The sequence below is a fragment of the Ammodytes marinus genome (genome assembly GCF_949987685.1).
Source record: "Ammodytes marinus genome assembly, chromosome: 16".
Classification (NCBI taxonomy): Eukaryota; Metazoa; Chordata; class Actinopteri; order Uranoscopiformes; family Ammodytidae; genus Ammodytes; species Ammodytes marinus.
Window position 1 is genome coordinate 19466297 of NC_137220.1, and position 20263 is coordinate 19486559.

Genomic DNA, 20263 nt, shown 5'->3' on the forward strand with positions numbered 1-20263 from the left:
AGGAGAGGTTAGACCCCAGCTGATCTTCTTTTTACTGCTAAAACATGCAACATACAGTGTTAGGAATGAGGTGATGAGGTTAAGAGTACAAACCCCTTCAGACTTTTCTAATCAAAGGCACTGAAATCAGGCCCAGCATTTCACTCCCCTTTTTTCCCTCCACATACTTGGTAATGGATTCCATTGCTATCTTCATGTAGCGATAACAAAGCAACACTGTGGCCAGACACAGTGCAGACTCGGTCGGTCTTATCACTTCTCAGAAATCCATGCCAAGCTCTGCTGTCAAAAGACGACAAGGCGTCAGCGGTGTAACAGTAGCTGTTGACGATGTGGACATTAAAGCACAGCGAGAGAGTGGGTTGGGCTACATCAGTCACTGACATGTGGCTGTGATAAGGCCTTGCCCATCTAAGTGATCGTAGCCAGATAGCAAATCCTGCACTGTGACAGAGCAGGGGTTCCCTCTCAAGTGGTGCCATGTGCCCGTCTCAAATTAAGATGTAAACGTTAAAATTGGTTGTCAGAAAAATATGCCAACTTCAAACTGATAAAAAAAAGCGATTAAACAGGTAGGCGATAAAGGGAGGGGGGGAAAAAATCAGATAAGTTCTATTTAAAGTAAACAGAAAAATGTGAAAAGCTTACGGTGGGTAAATCCTTTTTTTACAGTCGCACATTTTGCATCACATGCTGAAACATATAGAGGTTTGTTATTTGGTTGGTTGGTCTGTCAACTTCTCCTCCCACAACTGCACCGCACACTACATAAAACTTTGATGCAGCTGACCTCCACACCTAAATCATCTCCAGTTTTTGCTCTGCGTTAATTTAATTAATAAGCAACTGCTAAGGTAAGGTCATTATCACTCACTATGAGCTGTTTCGTGATGATTGGGGACTTCTTCCGGGAAATAAATATTTTAGGAGTTAGGTGTGAATTAGCTTGTGTTGCCACCTCCCATGCCAGAAATAGGGGATGCTGATTTGGTTTATCTCGGGGGAGTGAGAGTGTAGATTGGTTTGTTTTATTTTGGCATAGATATTTTGGAGCTATTCACCAAAGTGCTTGTAGCAGCTTTCCATTAGCCGCTAGGCTGCATGTCGGTATGGTGTTTGACGCGTGCCGTGTAGCCTACAGTTAACAGTTGAAACTTTCGAATGTCCACTCGTTCCATAGGTTTTAATTGCTTACTTTTATTCATAGGCTCATACAAACTGCAGGTAAGACTTGTACACACAACTATCATCTGTTTACCTCTTACAGTGCTTCTATTTGTGCCACTCACGTACTTTCCTTCAAGGTAGCTGGTTGGATAGGGAAGCATTTGGTGCCTGTTTGGCTGTACTTAGAGTATATTAGGGTCAGTTCGGGTGAAGGCACCTTTTAGCAGCGGGTAGGGTAGCCCACCTGTGGAGCAGTGAACGTGGGTAGAGCTGTAAGAAGCTTGCCAGCTCTTCACTCCACTCCACTGGTACTTCTCTTATCACCAACTGGCTAACAGTATTGAACAAAGACTAGCCAATAATTGTGTTTCATTTGAACTAAAGATAACTGTGGCAACAGAGTGTAGTAAAAGTGTCAGCAGCTGGTGGAGAAATACTATTTGCCATAATGAGGTTTCTAGAATTTTTATATGTATGGAACAGTTAAAGGCTAATTAAGGTAATGGCCAAACAGAGAGAACCTCCTAAAACCAGCACTATTTTCCGGTCAAACCATAGCAACTCATGTATGAAAGTTTAACACAGAGTAATGTAAACACACATACAATCGCAACTGCTAATATCCAAGATATGTAAAGCCAGAGAATTGTCTACCTTTGTGTAATTTGTCAGCCTCAAGCCAGTGCCCGAGGAGCTGGGAGAAAATTAAAACCTAAATCCCTCACCCTGGCACCTTGGTGTGCTGTAATTGATTTCTGGGATTTAGATAAATGACTAAGATACAGCTCACAACCGAGTGGTGGGCCGGAGCCCGGCCACTGGCTCAGCACCGTCTGCAGGAGGCCAGAGTTCACAGGCTGGGATTTCTTTTTCGCGAGAGGAAGCGCGTCAATTGAATATGCACATAAGTACAATAATGACTAAATAAGTGGTAAAAAAAAATGCTCACGCTTGTTGTTTTTCCTTTTATTTTGCTCAGAGGGGATTCCCCAGCGAGATCAACGTTATTAAAAAGAGATTTGGCAACCGTGGAAACAGCATTGCGTTTATTCATTATCAATTTCAGCAGCGAGGTTGCAAAAGCCGACAGGCCCAAGTCTTCGTTAAAAATCCGAAGTTGTTGACTCCTGGACATCCATACTACAGAGTTGAAAGCCTGAAAACGCAGAGATTAACGGGGCACTCTGTCCCATGGTGGGAGGCTTTCAATAATTCACCCCCAAAAAATGTTGCCGGGAGTGATTTGTCTCTGTGAGTGGACCCATCTCTAAAGGAACTCAGGCACTTTCACTCTCACTGTGGTGAAGATACAGGAAATGTGCCCTCACAGACCACCTGTCTCATCCTGGATGGTGGTGGAAGATAGATTGTAAATGGGGGGTGGGATTGGGCAGGTCACAGTAATGGCCCTGATGTGAATAATTTAAACACGCTATGGAAACACACAAGGATGGACATGTGCTGGAGAAAAGCACTATAAAGAAGTGATCGAGAACAAGAACCAACTGTAACAAAGAGTGAGAGATGGGAGAGATGCTGCATGTGTGTGTGAGTGTGTGTGTCAATAACGTCAGATGGAGATGGAGCGAGAGACAGGAGAGTGTTATTGAGTAACTGAAAGACTCAGAAAGTCAAAGTAGTAAACATATCTGACGTACAGCGCTTTGATAAATAATGGACAGTCTCCTTCAACGCTGCCCCCTGTCGCGTGAGTCCGTCTCTATAAATAGCTTCCAATGATAGAGACGATTTAAGCTATTTTCCCCGACCCCTCGGCCCATTATCCCCTGTGTGCGATTGCTGCATTTGTATAGACATGCTAAGTGCCTGGAGATCGCTGCATGGACTCAAAGTGACCTCTCGGTTGAAACGGAATGACTGCTGTGCCTACAGGAGCTGTATAGTACAGTCTGCGGGGCTCAGTCTGCTCTAGTTTTGACTGAGAAGATGTGGCCCTGAAGCAGCTGGTCAGTTCACCTGTCTAGATAGCAGACACCATTAAGGTCATAGATGTTATACAGTGAGACTTGTGTTTTCACTAAAACAACTGGGAGAATACATGTATGTATACAGTATATCCATAGTCCATCTTAATCACCTCATGGCTGTCAGATGTTAAGTTTGTCTTAAAGTTTCACTATGGGAAAAGTATTATTTTGGCATTATATTGCAACCCGTATCCACCATGGTGATTCCCTGTGTGCAAGCATCGGTTCTGATGAACTGTCTTTGATCAAAATACAAAGTTCTCCAATGGCTCCGTGGATCCTGTTCTGTGCCCTCACCTCTGAGCCAAGATACAATCAACATAATGGATTTCTGCCATTGTGATCAATAGAGTGTCACAAAGTCAAGTTTGTTCACAGAGAAAAGGTGACTTGCCCAGCAGTTGAGGCTTTTTCAGAATAATGGTACGATTGACCATAAAATATGGTATGTGGATGCCGTTGAAAATCTTGTTTGCTGCAGGATGAATTACTTTCACTTTGTTGACCCCTTACATTATTTTAGCATCTATGGCCAACATCCATCGGCCTGAGCTGAACTTTATCTTTTGTTCTAATAAGCAAATCTTAGCACCTAACACACTAACCAAGGCAGTGAATATTAACTGCTTAAAGGTGATGTATACGATCTCCAGAGACCGTTTGTTTGTTTTTACTCAAAAACAGGGGCAATATTTGACGCTCAGAGCGAGTGGCCCGGGCTGTCCTCGAAGCATCCATCCCCGACATACTGGTTGGCTGCCGGCTTCAAGCAAGGCGCTTAGATTGCTGTTGACGGAGCCGAGGCTGTGTATAAATACCCAGCTATTTTTCATAGTGCACACACGATGGACAGGTAGAGAATGGTGAGTAGATATTTGCTGATTTTGACAAAAAGGGTTCTGGATTACGATCTCTGAGCATGCCTTTAACATCGCATCACTGTGTCAGTATTGTTAGAGTAATTGTGTTAGCATTTGAAGAAACATTTCCAAGAAATTCCAATTAAATTCCAAGAGAAGAGAAATAAAGTACATTTTCAAAAAGATTGAGTCTTTCTGAGCAACGCATCTGGCGGAAATGTTCAGTATGATTTAAAATCATGAAACTGTGAAGCGTCAGTCAAAAATAGAAATGAAGTATGAAAGTTTTATCTTTAGTGGTAGCTGTGGTATCTTGTTTTATCATGTTAGGCGAGCCACAAAAGGCTCCTCAATGAATCCTACCCTTAGTGTTGTTTATGCTGCCTCTTCAAGCCTGAGAGCAAGAATCTGAATGACAAGAGAGCGACGGCCTCAAAATGGATTTCATCATTGCCAGATGGAAATGAAATTCTGAAAGCTTTTAACAAGACAGATGAAATGAGACAGAGTGAAGGGAATAAAACTGTGATGGATCAGACAGACATAGTGACAGGAACAGAGACAAAAGGAAGCCAAGATGCAATCGTCAGGGAGGGGGCTCTGTTCTCTGGGCCTAATAATTCTTGATGCTCCGTCAACACGCTTTCTGACAGACTGTGTGGGTGAGAGTTGCAAATAGCCCTTTGTTTTGGGATTGAGCCACATTTTAAAAGGTAGACATAAGCTGAGCGTTGTGATTGATGACTGTATATGCCATAGACTTGAAGAACATTTCTCTTAACACCCAACAGATCTGACCTAGGACTGAGTCAATCCATAGAGGTAAGAGATAACTTACTGAGAATGTGTCTGAGTAAATATAATGATTGTGCTAACTTCAGACATGGGAACACTATGATGAATCTTGGCAGCTGGCCTCTCTAAACCTTTTCCTCTACACCCTTTCATTTTTCTAAGAGCTATTTGTTCTCAGTGGATATATACTCACAGTAGGAACAACCAAGACTTTATTACCTGACCCCTTTTTCTCTGTCTGAGTAAAGGCACTGCTGGGTTTTCAATGTTTCTTATCACAATCCCATAAAAAAATAAGAGCCTTCTGGTATTCTAACTGTGATGGACTGGCGCCTTATTCAGGTTTGTATTTTGTACAAAGGCTGCAGTTGTATGAGTTTGTAATAAATAAGTACTAATTTATGGAATAGTTTGAGTTTTCTTGCAGTGTAAGATATGTTTGACACCAGTGTTATGTCTGTCTGTATGGTAAATATGTTGACTCCAGCAGCTGTTAGCTTAGCTTAGCACACAGATTGGAAACAACAGGGGTCTTGTTGCCACAGCAAGGTTGTGACGTAACCAGCTGATAAAGTAAGAGCTGTGTGTCCTCATTTTCAGAATTAGTGCTAAGCTATGCTACATTTGGACGTGGCTAACGGTACCCAAAGTTTACTACTAATAGTTTTTGTACTTAAGAGTAATTAAACAATCATGCTGAGTGATTATTTTAGACAGAATATATTTTTTATGAAGATCAACCACACTTGATAAGAGAAAACAATTCTTGTTAACTTTGAACATTTTGCCCAAATTAAGCAAATTTAAGCAACATACTGGAAGAGTTACAGTTTTTGCAGGTAGGTTTTGGTTTCGGGGGTAAAAAGAATTTGAGCCCGAAGTGTCCAGTGGAGTCAATCACTGCTCTCTGGCTCCCTGTTTATTTGCCTCTGTACAGTACAACAGTATTATGCTCAAACGGGGGGCCCAAACAGGGACTGTTTAAACAGCATTCTCTCAATATCCAGGAACAAACTTGGGAGAAATTTACTAGAAAGGTTCTTGCAGTATGTGACTTTGTGAGATGTCTGAGAAAACGCATCCCGTCTTGAAGAGAGCAAAAGGAGAGGCTGAGGTGGAAATTAATTCTAATGAAAGCGGGGTCAGCCTCCTGAGCTGATGAGGTTTGTTATTACCCTCCTGTTTCTGTGGCTGCCACTGATGAATGTGGTGCCACAGATGAGAATGAAATGACTACACACATCAATCGACTGAGGCATAAAGGAGTCTCTGGTCTGCCTCGTAGGTAGAGTTTTAATGGATACCACAAATGGCAATAAACAAGTTCAAGAAAATATTGAAATACAAACTTTGCTGTAGGTACTTAATCAAAGCTCTTTCTCTAAAACTGGCATTTGTCGGTGGAGCTGGATAGATAATTATAATTTATTTTTCAAATCCATTTATTTTCAGAGGCAGATTCAATTTAACCCTAGATAACACATTAAAAGTGGACCCGGCGTGACATGAAGGCCTCCCTGTGTAAATTATGTCTATCAACAACTGTTTAAATCATCTCAGTCAGCCTGGTTTCAGGCAATTGAATTGACACACTCTCTGGAAAGCCTCCACTCAGCAAATCCGAATCACTTAAATTGTTGGGGTCTGCCAATCCAACACAGCAGGGTTGGGAATAATTTGTGTGTGCGGGAATTTCTTTTTACTAAATAACGAATCAGGCTGCTGATTTAACGACATTTCTCTGGAAAACAAGGTGCGGAGTTTTTTTATTCTCCTCGGGCAAAGCACACATGGCGAGAAATCCTTGAGAGTTCAAACAGTGACTCATAAAGCTTTGCGTGCTGCTGATTTATAAATTTGAACTGACGGATATTTAACTGTTAAAGTAATTACACTTACGTAGCCTCTCTGAGGTGTCAAAATCCCACAAAAGCAAATGGTAATTTGGTTTCCTTTTATTTTTTAAAAGCACTTCACAACTTAATGAGAATGAAAATGTTTTCCGGGCTGGGCTCCCTCTAGAGCGTGCAGTTTATAGAAATGTCCATTAAGTGTTCTTTAAACTAGTTGTGATGTTGTCTGGAGCAGTCAGACAGTTGAGGCTTAATTGTGTCTGTGCCACAGTTAGCCAGCCCCTGACAAATAAATCAGCATGGTTTATTTGAGAGAGAGTTATGTGGAGCTGATAGGCTTAATCAACTTTTCTGTCAACCCATTTGGCAATTGGCTTGAATGTAACTGACATTCATTTATACGAAAGAGTTACACACTATAGCTTTAAGGCTTTCAGCCAATCAACACTGACTTGGGTTAGAGGTGGGACACCTCAAACAGAGCAGTCATATTCTAACCCTTCCTTCATAGCTGCTTTTCCAGCTGGGTGGCTCTGAGCCACAGGAAGCCATTTCAGCTTGGCAGGGCGGCCAGAATCAAAGGCGGAGCGGAGAGGAAACATACACAAAGCAGGAAAATAATACAAAATTCACGAGAACCATTCGTGTCCAGCAGGGTGGAGTTTAGAGGTGCATTTCCGGGCACGTGAATAAGAAGTTTCAGACCTTGGTACAATGTCTTGATTGCCGTCTGGATGTAAGGAGAGCACACTCAATGCACAACAAAGACGGCCCCTATCGTGATTGTTATGCTGAAGGAGGATGAGGAAGCAGCTAATCCACCCATATCAAGAAGTCAGTCCTGCATTACTGGGAACATACAGTACAGACCTGCTGTCTCTGAGAGCTAATGTACAGCTGCACTTCATATACATTTGGAAGTCAATAAATAATCGAATATTGGTTAATCGCCATTATTAATTCATCATGACTGTGTAGTGAGACATCCGTCCAATCTGGAAACGTGTTTACAGTCACTGGGCCGACATGAGACTCAGCGTACAAACAGCACTCACCCAGATCAAACTGAACTCAGAGGTTGGTGTAACCCATGTAATGTTATGTACTATAGGTATTCAAAGCTACAGCCCTTGTTTGTTGATCCAAGCAAAATGTTATTAGAATATAATGTGATTGAACTGCCCAGCATGTTCATTCTCATCTAGTTAATGTCCTCCAATCCAATTAAGCCTCTAAATTGAGCAGCAATACAATGTTTTACACTTTGTCTGGCCTGTTTGTTAAAAGTAAATACACTCATTTTCTTGTACTTTCCAGTGATTACTGGCCAGATGAACCACCTATCGATTGCTAACAAGTTCAATAATCCATTATAATAATCCTTCCGCTGTCACCCTACTATAGGTGAGCCCTCATAAAGTGACAATAATTCAATTGCAATTCAGTCTATTAACCTGCTCCCTCAAAAAAAGACATTGCCACACTATTGCAGATAACTCTGTCTCACCTCTCCCTCTCTGTACTATGGGTGCACAACAAGTGTCTCTTTCTTCCTGCCACTTACAAAGAGCCACATTCATAGAGAGAGAGAGAGAGAGAGAGAGAGATAGAGAGAGAGAGAGAGAGAGAGAGAGAGAGAAGGAAAAAAGCAAGATTCGCATTTGCACTGTGTCTCCTAAGTGAAAAACTATCAACAAACCAGGAGAGAATGTGTGCTATCTGAGCCATGGGGAGTCAACGGTAAATCATCGTGAATGTGTGTAGTAGTGTGCATCTTCTTTTGCGTGTGCTGGATTTTGAACTGTCACCCTCCATTACAAAAACAAAATACTTTCGCTCCAACAACTCCGACACTCGCGAATACAAAGCCAGCCCAAGCGAACATAGAACAGGGCTTTTTCACCAAGCTCCGTCTCTCCCGTGCTAAGTGGTAACTAACAACACATGCTTAAAAGCAATTAGCAGAGGCCCATGGGCTCCTGAATTAGCTGCGGAAGAGGATGGAGTTGCTGACTCTTTGGCTGTGAACGTGCATGGACTGGTAAACGGGGCTGACGCCTCCCATTGGGCTGGCTGTGACCCTGGATGACTCTGCAAGCATCACTGCAGCTCCAGCAGGGGTGGCAGCAGAGGAGATTAACACTGAGGTGAACCAACAAACAATCACAGACTAAAAAAATTATCCTGTGTGGTACTTTTAAGTTTCAGTGGAGTGCGATTTAAGCGGCTGCCCTTCTCCTGCCCTCAATGGGGCCCTCTCTCTGCCCTCACAAAGCTCCTTTTGTGGGTGGAGCACTAACAGTGGACTGCATACCACAGCTTTACTGTACATTCTTACAGAGGTACAGTATGCGAAAAGTTTGAAGGAGACAAATCAGAGAATAAGGCAAGGAGTAGACTGTGATTCATGGGGAGACGGAATTACTGGAATCATTTCCCTCCCGTTCCTGATACTGAGCAGAGGCCTATCTGTCCGCATGTTTCCTCACTGATAGAAACTAAAATCCATGACAAGCTCGGTGTCTGCAAAGAGCCCACACTGGCGGATGGCACATGGCCTGGACGAACATAAGAGACAACTGTCACAAGACATTTGCTGCTCTGGACTGAGGCCATGGAGATTCTCTTCCCTTCCTTCTCCCTCTCAGACTGTAGGGGATATTTATACATATACAGAATTTTCTATCACAGCACTATATTATTGTAAAATAATCCCCAATCAAACATGTCAGAGGTTTTACAGTGCCGTAAATTGACACAACGTTTACCAAGGGAATTGACTAATCATAGACTATACAAAGCGGCTAAGATGACTGTTTCATATACAGTAAAGCTGTACCTCCAGCAATTAAGACCAAGAGCTTATTACGGGCATCTGCTGACTCTTTAAGAAAGATACAGCATGTTGCTTTTAATGCATCATAAAATGCAATCATGACAGACTTTGCGAACTTAGTCAGCACAGTCTGACTCATTTCATCTCAACTGCCTGTATCTGACACGTCTTTTCGTCAAAAGATTTAGTGCAGGTTACGGTTTGCTGAAGCCAAAAGGAAAACATCATCTGCAAAGAGAATACCACTGACAAACTAGACAATCTCTTCTAGGCCTTAGCTGTGTCTTGATACCTTGTACATGAAAAAGAGTCAAACTACATCATATGAGCATTGTCAATGTGAGCATGCTAACATGCTGATTAAATCAGGTTTCATTTTTATTATGTTCGTCAACTTGGTTTTAGCCCATTAACGTGTTAGACATTTGATAATTAGCAATATAGATAATTCTGTTGAGAATATTGTTAGATTAAATATAAACCAAAGTATTTGAAAAAATAAAAATTTGACCTGATGATGAGGCGCATGTGTCATGCCAGTCCTTCTATAAGATATTTCATGGGATAGGTGCAAACCTAAACGTACTGCTTGTGCTAATTGGAAAGGTCAGGGGTTCACTTACGTCATTAGGCCTCTAGGCTATGTGGATATCTATACCTAATTCCATCCAACCTATATATTTTTTAATTCCAACCTCAAAAGTTTATCAAATGGGATCAAATATGTCAGTGGGGTTGATCCTCTGGGGACAATGAATGTCAGCACAAACAAATGGTTCTGAAAACATCATATCTCAGGTTCCAGGATAAAGGTTATTGAAAGGCTTGTGTCCTCCACACCTCAAGGGTGTTAAAAGGTGCAATGACAATTTCTCAGGGTGCTGCAGACTCATCATGACAGGCCTTATCAACAGCTCTCCAGTCCCAACCTGCTGTGATGTCCTCTGAGGAGCCATGTGCACTCAAAGACACATTCCAGCTACTCCACTACTCTCAAAACCTCGCCCGATCATTCATTCTCGTACCGAATTAAGGGCCAATGGAAGCTTAGTTTATGCATATCAGAATATTCTGTAGTTGTGTGTAAGATTTGCATTGATACAGGGGAGCTGGAATCCCACAGAGGATGGCAGCGAACATTGTCCACACGATTCCTGTTAGACAGTCACACGCACACAAGCGTGCGCGCACACACACACACACACACACACACACACCCACACACACACACACCGTATCACTTCCTCTTAATTTGTCTCCCTGCCTCATTTAATCACCCACATGCTAATGGAGGGATTGAGTATCAACCGTGTTGGAATAAACTAAGCCAGAGACTAGGGGCTGGGTGTACTTCTGCAGACTAGCCAAAACTTTCAATATGACCTTGAGTGTTATTCTGTGCTGACGGTGCACTCCTGTTCCTTGTAGAAAATATTTTCTTCCTTTTAGTTGATACAAGTATTCAATACGGAGACAATGCATGTGGGTCATACCAATTTCATTAAAAAAGAAATCTTATAATATCCTATGTAGAGCCTTGGTAGTGTGAGACTTCCTGGTCTCGATACCTCCCGATCCAACATTGATGAAACAACAGAATAAATCGTTAGAGTTAGCGCCTCAGGGAACAAGGGGCACCAATTTTGAGTGGATGTATCTGGAATGACTCACGAACAGCCAGTGTAGCACTGCTCATAAATTATGCCGCTGGTTATTGCCCCGATAGAGCCACAAAAACGTGGGATGCCTAATTCAAAAAGTAAAAAACATTTGTTTAATAATACATGCAAATTCTGCCTTGCTCGCTCACAGCAGAGTAGTTTAAAGTTGCATTCAAGGATTATCAGGACGGGTAATGCGTTAGACACAGTGCGATGCTGCCCACATTGAATTATCACATTGGTGTGTAGATAAATGAAAACCGAGCACTGCAGAACAAATTTTGACACCAGGTGCTAATCTGGAGAGAGAGAGAGAGAGAGAGAGTTACTTTAACTATGTAGAGGCTATCTGTCGAATTATCAAAACATTTCAAGATGTCCTTATCAGTGTGGTTAGAATTTATTATTGATGGACATTTGTGATTTGAACGACTGGAAGAACAACATCTGTAAAGATTTGCCAGTGTCTACTGTTCATCTTAGAGCATCTATCATTGGCGACATTGCAAATACAAGAGTGGGGAAAAGTGAGGAAATGCACTGGCCTGAGAAACTTACCCTTTTAAAAATAATATAATTACATGTTAATTAATGTGTGCCTTAAGCGTGATTTAACATTAAGAAAATGATGATCAGTTAGATATCATACAATCGCTTTGACTAACAATAGCTTCGCCATACATCACACCAAAGGAGTTCTCGATATATTATGCATTAATTCATGTATCTAACCCTAATGAGTCATGTATTAGTTATGCATCAATTGGGCATGCAGTTTGAACCTTTATCATAAAATATTACAATAGGGGCAAATATTTCCAATGACAGTGGATGCTGTTTTTAGTGAGAAGCAGAATGATTCAGAAGCCTGCTTGGTTCTCACCTTTCCGGGAGCCTTGGTCTTGTTGTTTTTGTGGGTGGCCAGATTGACGTCTTCATGGACGCGGTCCAGCAGCCACAGGAGAAACTCCAGGGCGTCGTGTTGGGAATTGCCTCGAAACTGTGATCCATACTTGGACACTATAGTCTAGAAAGGGGAAACGATTAATTGATTAAAGTTTCATCTTTCTACAGCTACATAATTATGAGCAATCAGTTCATTAGGTTAATTTCATAAGCAAGGAAAATGTGTTGTTGCCGTCACACTGACACTGATATCCATTAATCCTATTCTGATAATCCCAAATTTGACAAAAAAAAATAAGTATTTTTTTTAATTGCCTTTTATAATCTGACAGTTTGTCAGAATTGAAGATGTCGTGGCTCCCTAAAGAAGCCAAACAAAACTGCCTTGCTCAGATAAAGAATTATCTCTCTCTCGAAAAAAAACTGGGAATCTCAAGCCTTCCTGTTTACTGGTTTTGACAGCTCGGGTGTGCTCGTTAGGCAGCTCTAAACCTGCCTTTCACACAGAATGCTGATCAGAGGAATCCTAGAATTGCAAATGTGCGCTAATAGTCTTCATGCTCCCCTTGTATGCACCTGGCCAACGCTTTGAGTGATGCTAGAGTCATTTCAGATATGCAAATCAAGCTAAATTTGAATAATTTAGAATTAAAAAGGGAGTTGTATATAACATTATTCTTAAAAGTGGGTTGAAGACTACTTAAACTCACACACAGTATTATGTGACTTCAGATGTGATGGGCACCCAAGTCAATTAGGCAGGAATTAGCCGTCTGAACCGCATCGCAGGCAGTGATGAGAGATTATACCAGAGGGAACAGCAGACTGTAATCATTGCTTCATAATCCACTAATATGTGATATGGCTCTTGTAGCCGTTACACTATAACGTGATTTCTGACGACGAAATTATAGGCCTGCCACTGAAGACCTTGTGCTTCAATTCACAAAAACTGTCCTAGAGCAATTCATGCAGCTCAATATTTCTCCAGCTCAGTGCCACATCAATAAAAGTAAATTAGAAAAAACTCAGACTGAAGTCAACTCTTCTTTCAACACATTACAAAATATAGCTGCCCAGTGTGTCCAGAGTAGTAAGTAATTGAAAGCAGAGACTACAGTACATGACAACATAGAAATTCATAAAAAAGAAAAAAAAGATGCTGGTGAAGTCTTGGCAGAGCAATAAGGTTCTCTTATCATCTTGACTGATCTTGTCATGAAAGTGACAGTGCCCTCTTAGTTTATAAAGTCAAAAAAGTGAGGAGTGTTCATCTGGAGCCTCACAATCATTCTAAAATAAGTTGGGTCACAAACCACAAAAGAAAAAAGTAAGAGCTAACAAATAGGAGTATAGTGTTTTAGCCAATGCAAGTGGACAGCTGTGTGTATCTGATGACCAATGTTTTATTACATCAAGAGAATTTGAACAAAGAGTCAGTCATTGAGACTTTATGCCCACACATGTATTTTTTCCTTTCTTTTAAATGTTACAATTCTGATTTTGGGAAGTCTTAGGTTTGCTCTGAATGACAGAATATAAAATTCATACAGTATGTGTTTACATATTTTCCAGGTATTGTGGATGTATCTTAAACTATGATCTTGACACACACAAATAGTCTATATTGTTCAATATTGTAGAGTTTGATAGTTTGATCATGTGTAACATTTACCACTGATTGGGGAAATGTTCAACACATTTTGATTAAATTGATTAACTTTTAAAATTCTGAATTGTTTCCTATAAATGCTCTGACATTAACCATGAGAACCATGGACATGTGCGAGCCTAAAGCTGTTGTGCAGCAAAGTAATAACAGTAATTAGCATCGGCCTCTTGAGGGGGCCAATTGTCTCAGTGATATAATTGAGGTTGTGGGGAATGCCTTGTTTTTATTGCTCTCTGTGGCATAATGGCCACTGGCCAGTTTGTTAGTGTGTATCATCTAACTAGAAGATAATGACAGAGAAAGTAAACTCTCCATCCTATTTCAGCCAATGTTTTTATAGCGTAGTATTTATCTATTAGCCTATTTGTAGCTATTCCAACTGTGTTTTGAGCTGGATAGCTATTTATTTCAAACATTTAGGCCTACATTAGCTTCTTTTACTTTTAGCTAACATTATGCCCTCTTAAGGAAATTATTTTCTAAAGATGGCGCAACTAGGCACAAACTTTGCGCTCCTTAATTTTCTTTGAGCCACAAGCCAGTCACTTTGCATCGTTTTGTGGAATTCTTGGTGACATAGGAGTGACCAGCCATGGGAAAGGGAAGGGTCAAAAGTTTAGTTATTAAACGCCTACATTCTGTCTCTTGCCTCCAGTATTATACAAACATAATATGAAGTGCTGTTTGGAAGTACATGTTGCTAATTCACACAATGTTTGCTAATGAGAAAGCTACATGCAAGCTTTTGAGCGATGAAACCCCCATAGCGACAAGCAGCTGAAGCAATGTTTCTAATTTTGTTTACGTTCACACAAGTTATTCAAATTTTACAGCTGATTCAATATGTGGATAAATATTTGTTGATAGAATCAATTGAGGTTATACCATAATTTCCCCATGTAAGCCCTAAATCCGCTGTAGCTCTAGTTAGGAATCACTTTAATCATTAAAGATCAACATGGAGATGGCAAATATTGACGCATACCTGTGAGCAAGGCCCACTATCGTAACATCATGTAATGATCCTCCAAATTAGGCCTATTAGTATACGCTGTAGGTTGGGATGACATTCCTGTTCAGTCATCGAGCCTGCTCACTTCAACTCCCTTCTTCTCAGACCTCGTGTTATGTTACCAATTCAATTGGCTGTTGAGTAACTGTTTGAGTTTCAGGATTGTGTCCCTGTCCAGGCCCCTCTATGCAAACACAACCTCCTGCCAGGGGGGATGCAGAAAACGCTAAAGAACTGTCCAGATGAAAAGCCCACATGTGCTTCTCAGGTTGAAGAAACCCCAACCCCTAAAACTGCAGTGTCAGAGACACATCTGTGAGAGGGGGAAGCTCACAACACATTGGCAATGTAAAATATCACACAGCGGCTCGATGATACTTAATCTTTGGTGAACATTTCTAAAAAGCTGCTTCTCTCCTTCTATTCCACCTCTTGTGTCCTACAAGCCGGGGGTTACTGGAATGTGGCAGAGTGCCAGGTAGCCTGCAGGATTTTGTTGTTTTGTTTTTTCTCCTGACTGGGAATCTGCAGCCAACTGACCAGTGAGGAGGCCCCTGCTGATTCATTAACATTGAAAAACCTCTGATCCAAAGAGGATGATTCTGCATTTAAGGATAGGTGTTCATGAACAGCATTATTCATTTAGATAGATGTACAAAAAAAAAGTCCAGCACAGTTTAGAACATGCTGAAAGGGTTAAGTTGACATTAAAAATAGATGCCTTTCAATTCAATACAAATTGTTATCATTGCTAACCAAAGTTTGTTTGATGTGAATAGGAACTACACATAGTCTAGTCATGTTGGGTCCTTTTAACCTGAATGTTCTAGCTCAGTGGTTCTCAACCTTTTTTGAGCAAACGCCCCCCTAACCTTACCGAGATACTCTAGCGCCCCCCCCCCCCCCAAAAAAAAACATAAACACACACACACACACACACACACACACACACACAATTAAGAATATGTTTTGGCTACATCCTCTATCAACAATAAAACATATTTTCTGTGCTGTTTTGGTTTCTTATAAGAATTATTTAAAAAAAATCCCAATATGAGCCTGTTCTATGATAGGCAGATTTAACCCACTGTCAGGTGGCTGGTTGCATAAAAAGAAAAAACACTATCAGCATTGGTTGTAATCAGGGGTGTAAAGTAGCGAATTACATTTACTAATTACATTTAGCCTACTACTTACATTTACTATTTAGGCTACTTGTAATTTTTTAAGTGATTTTTAAAACCTATACTTTTACTTTGAGTATGTTTATTGTGAAGTATTGTACTTCGCTACATTTTATAACACTTGCGTTACTGAGTAAAAAAATAGATAGGGAAAGGAGAGAAAAGAAAAGAAATATCGCGGGGGGCTTTTATTTTTACGGCACAATACCGGAAACTAACACAGTGAATGATCGACAGGAGGAGAGCACACATTGCGACTACATGATAACAACAAACATTGCTTCCCTTTATCATTAAAACAAAATAATCCTAGTTAAACTATCATTGTACCGCACGTGAAGACGTGAAGGCTTTTAAATGCAGCAAACCTTTCATCCAGCCGTGCGATCGGCCCCTCCCTCACCTGATAGTTTAGCTTTCAGTTTAACAGTGCAGAGTAGGATGGAGACGGTGCGTGTTGCCAGGGCTGCTGTACATGCTTCAGTGAGCCTCTCGCGGTGCACAGCGTTACGTCCCTCTCCAACATATGAGGGTTGTGTCTTTAACATGGTTCTGCTTGTGTGTTAGTTAACTCCATGCTTTGGCTGATTACTCTGTGTTTTCTCCACCTCAGAGACAATAGTTAGTTTAAGTTTGAATCTCGCTGCGCTAGCATTAGCAATATCAGTAAACGTCATTATACTAGTCTGTGATTGGCTGATTCCTCTGCCGCTAAGGCTTTGATTGGCTGGTTGTTCTGACTCAAAGACCTCTGATTGGCTGTCTGCAGAGCCTTCTCTTTTCTAAGGCTGTGACAGTCAGCAGACCGCAGAACATTGGAGAGAATATTTAAAAAGAGGTCGAGGGGTTAGAAACATGTAAAGTTAAAATAGGCTGTTTATTTCAGGTAACCTATTTTTGCAGTCAAAAGATTTATAAGATTTTTAAGAAAGTTTAAAATATATTTATTAAAAAAAAAATTTAAAAAAAAAAAAAAAAAAAAAAAAAGCTCATGTGTCCCAGCCTGGTCCCAGCGCCCCCCTAGGTTGTACGAACGCCCCCCAGGGGGCGCTACCGCCCCCGTTGAGAAACCCTGTTCTAGCTGAACCTCTCCAATGTCCTTCTGACTAACACCTGACTATCAGAGGCCTACAGCGACCGATAATCAACTTACAAAAGCAGCGGATAATTAAGCAATCAAATACAGACAGATCTTTTTGGGAGAATTGTTTAAATGTGGTATGCAACTGGGAGCTATTCTTACCTCTCAGACACAAGCCTCAGAGCTGTCTGATTATTTTATAATGCCTCCCTCCAGACTGCTGTGGTCTTACTCAACAGGCAATTTCAGAAGGCCTAGGCTGCATGAACCCTGGACCTCCTACGGTCACAAACCCAACCAAGAGGCACAGCAATGTGTGTGTGTGTGTGTGTGTGTGTGTGTGTGTGTGTGTGTACGTGTGTTCAACACAGGAAACATCTCATCACATAAATGGGGTAGTGTTTAGTGTTTTCCTTCTGATCTATCTTTTAAGCTTGGCAAGATGGTTCCATGCTGTTCCCTCTGATTGCTCTCCTGAAAATATCTGATATCGGAGTTCCATGAGATATGATGAGCGGCATCAAAGTGTGGAGTTTCGGGAAGTATTGTCAGTAAGGGCTTAGGCTGACAAGGGAGGAGAGTTTTTCAGAGAGCACAACAGATAGAGCAAAACAGGAAGGAAATAATCATATTAAAAATTGATTCTGAAAGGTAAAGATTTGGCTTATTCTTTACAATATATTCAGGATCGACATGAAAGTGTCCATACAGTAGGGTTCAGGATGTTCCAGTTAGCCATATGTATCCTTTTCTTACAGAGTAATTAGCATTTCCAAGAATAACCACAATGCAGAGTTTCTTTGTGCACTGCTCCATATTATCTACTTCTTGCCTTGAACTATGGCGTAGAGAAATCCAGAGCAAAGAACGGCAAGCAGACAGAATATACGGTTGCCTCCCCCCACCAGCCACCCATCTTTAGCGTGGGCAGAGTGGGAAAGCCTGAGGGTCTCCCAATAGGGCTTCTCACGCGGCTGTAAATCCTCAGGGAAGGAAGACGCTTAAGTGGAAAGTGTTACAGTAAACCGCCTACTTCCTGTGCCGATATACTTTGCATCACAACAGTGGCATAGCTGAAATGTCACCTGTACCTGCTTCTTCAATCGCCATGCTGGAAGACGAATTGAAACACTTCCAAGTTATTTGGGGAATTGACGATTAACTTGATCACACAACTAATTAGTATGCTCATAAAATGATGTTAGCACAAGGTGTGGACCTTAGGTTTTACAGTGTAATGTAAGTGGAAAGAGTCCAGCGCTGCACTTGAGTGAGGCACCTGCCTGCTGACCCCGTGCCCTAAGGCTGCAACGAAACTGAGCAGCAGCCTCATTATCACCTGGCAGGAAAACACTGAGGGCGCAGGGCACGGCGCTGGGCGCTTGTTCAGACCACGTGAGGAAGAGAGTGGCGGCTGCTGTTACCGGTAGCAATTACAGCAAATGATCTGAGACGTGTGACACATGTTCTGTCTGAACATCTCATTGAAGATACACTGTGCATTTAATAGCAGTGTTTATGGTATACTTGTGCGTAACATGTGATTAAGTTTAAGTCAGTTGGGGAGTAGTGAACTACCTTTAAGGTAGCCTAAATAAACTAGTTTAACTACATATTGCAGACAGTAGCTTGCTGATAGTTCAACTACATCCATAGTGAACAATTATAGTTAAACCTTTTTATATATATTTTGGGTACAAAGTAGGCCTAGTTTGAACTACTTATTCTAAGTAGCTGTCGTTAACTCAACTAGATTTCTCCCTAGGGAGCTTTGCTGTAGTTCAACTTATTCCAGTGTGAAGTCATTAGTTCGGAAGAAGCTTTCCCAACACTGAACATCACATTCAAGCTTCGCAGGGCAGTGTTTTTTGTATACTGGTGCATTACATGATGTGATTTCAGCCAGTAAAGCTTACTATGTACTTTAGGTACCAAGGAACTAATTAGTGTCTAGTGAATGATACCACTGAAACTATAAGACTTCCCTCCATCTCTGAACCCACTCTGCGCTATAGTGCACTGTGCACCTATTATTGAGCTCACATCCATGTGTACAGACTGTGTTTCTGGACTTGTGTTTAGTTTTACCTTGAAGTCCACAGACAGCTGTGGGGTGTACTCCAGAGTCCACAGAGCCCTCACAAGTGATGCCAAATGCTCCGTGACTTCTCCCTTGGCAAGCCTCATCTCGTCACCCCTCACCACCCCGTTCAGTCCGGTCTGACTCAGGTCCTGCTTGTATCTCTCCAGCCCCAGGTATTCTGCGAGGAGGTCGGTGTTGCTCAGACACTGCACCACGGCGTTCATGAAACAGGTGTTGCCGTGGTTTTTCAGCCCCAGAACACCTGGCACTTTCTCTCCGTACTGGTAAAGGAGTTTCTCCCTGCCAGTGCACAGAGAAGAAGACGTGCTCGACGTGTTCTTCCCCACGCGCTCCCAAGCCACCTGTACGTCCTCTTTCATGACTCCCGAGCTGGCGCTGAGGGTGCAAGGTGCGCCGTTCCGAAACCCCCCGTCGTCGTCCTCCGCGTCGCGTGCGTCAGCGTCTCCAAAGTGCGTAAAAGTGCCCAAAGTTTTCATGATTCGGTTCATAAAGCTCCCCACGGACTTCAACGACTTCTTTCTGAAAAGCTTCCCAGGTTTTGGCTTCTTCTCCTTGCGTTTCTCCTCCTTCGCTGTTGGCGTTTCCTCCCTTCCTCTGCTCTGTTTCTCCATGTCAGCGCCCGGCTTCTCTACTCCCTCCTCGTCCGTCTATTCTGAGACTGATAATTGTGTAAATTCCGACGCCGGTGTGTCACTTGTTCTGTGCCAGTGTCCCCTGTCCGGAGAGCGGAGGGAAAAGCGCACAACAGAGGTGACACCATCGCGGAGCCAAGAGGAGGCACAACGGCACACTGTTGTTATTCCACCGCGCGCTGCTGACGGTAAACCTTCCTCATCCATCCCAGCACTTACTGAAGGCGTTCATTCTTTCACCCCGACGCCACCGCTGTCACTAGCAGCATCTCGTCTCGTCGCGCCCAGCACAACACGAGCCGACACTGCTGCTGCTGCTGCGCTGCGCCGTCCAGCTGCGGCACTGAGCGCTCCCCTCCCATCGCTCCCAACTTCGACAAGAAAAAAAAAGACTTGCGATTGTGCGACTGCCCCCTCCCACTACTCCCACTGCTCAAGGAGGAGATAAGAGAGCAGTGTAGGCTACGGCCCCATTGCTTCACGTGGTCAGCGTTGAAAAAACAATCTGTCAT

At 42.2% G+C, this 20263-nt stretch overlaps 1 protein-coding gene across 1 annotated transcript in view; it reads right to left on the reverse strand.

The window, feature by feature from the left end:
- usp43b (ubiquitin specific peptidase 43b) overlaps positions 1 to 19730 on the reverse strand; it is a gene marked incomplete at its 5' end in the record, with an annotated part of 57689 nt that extends 37959 nt beyond the window's left edge. The window contains 2 exons of the mRNA XM_080044116.1: positions 12044 to 12187; positions 19104 to 19730. Coding sequence (XP_079900242.1) covers positions 12044 to 12187; positions 19104 to 19730 — 771 coding nt within the window. The remainder of the gene's footprint in view (positions 1 to 12043; positions 12188 to 19103) is intronic.
- Between the last annotated feature and the right edge of the window lie 533 nt (positions 19731 to 20263).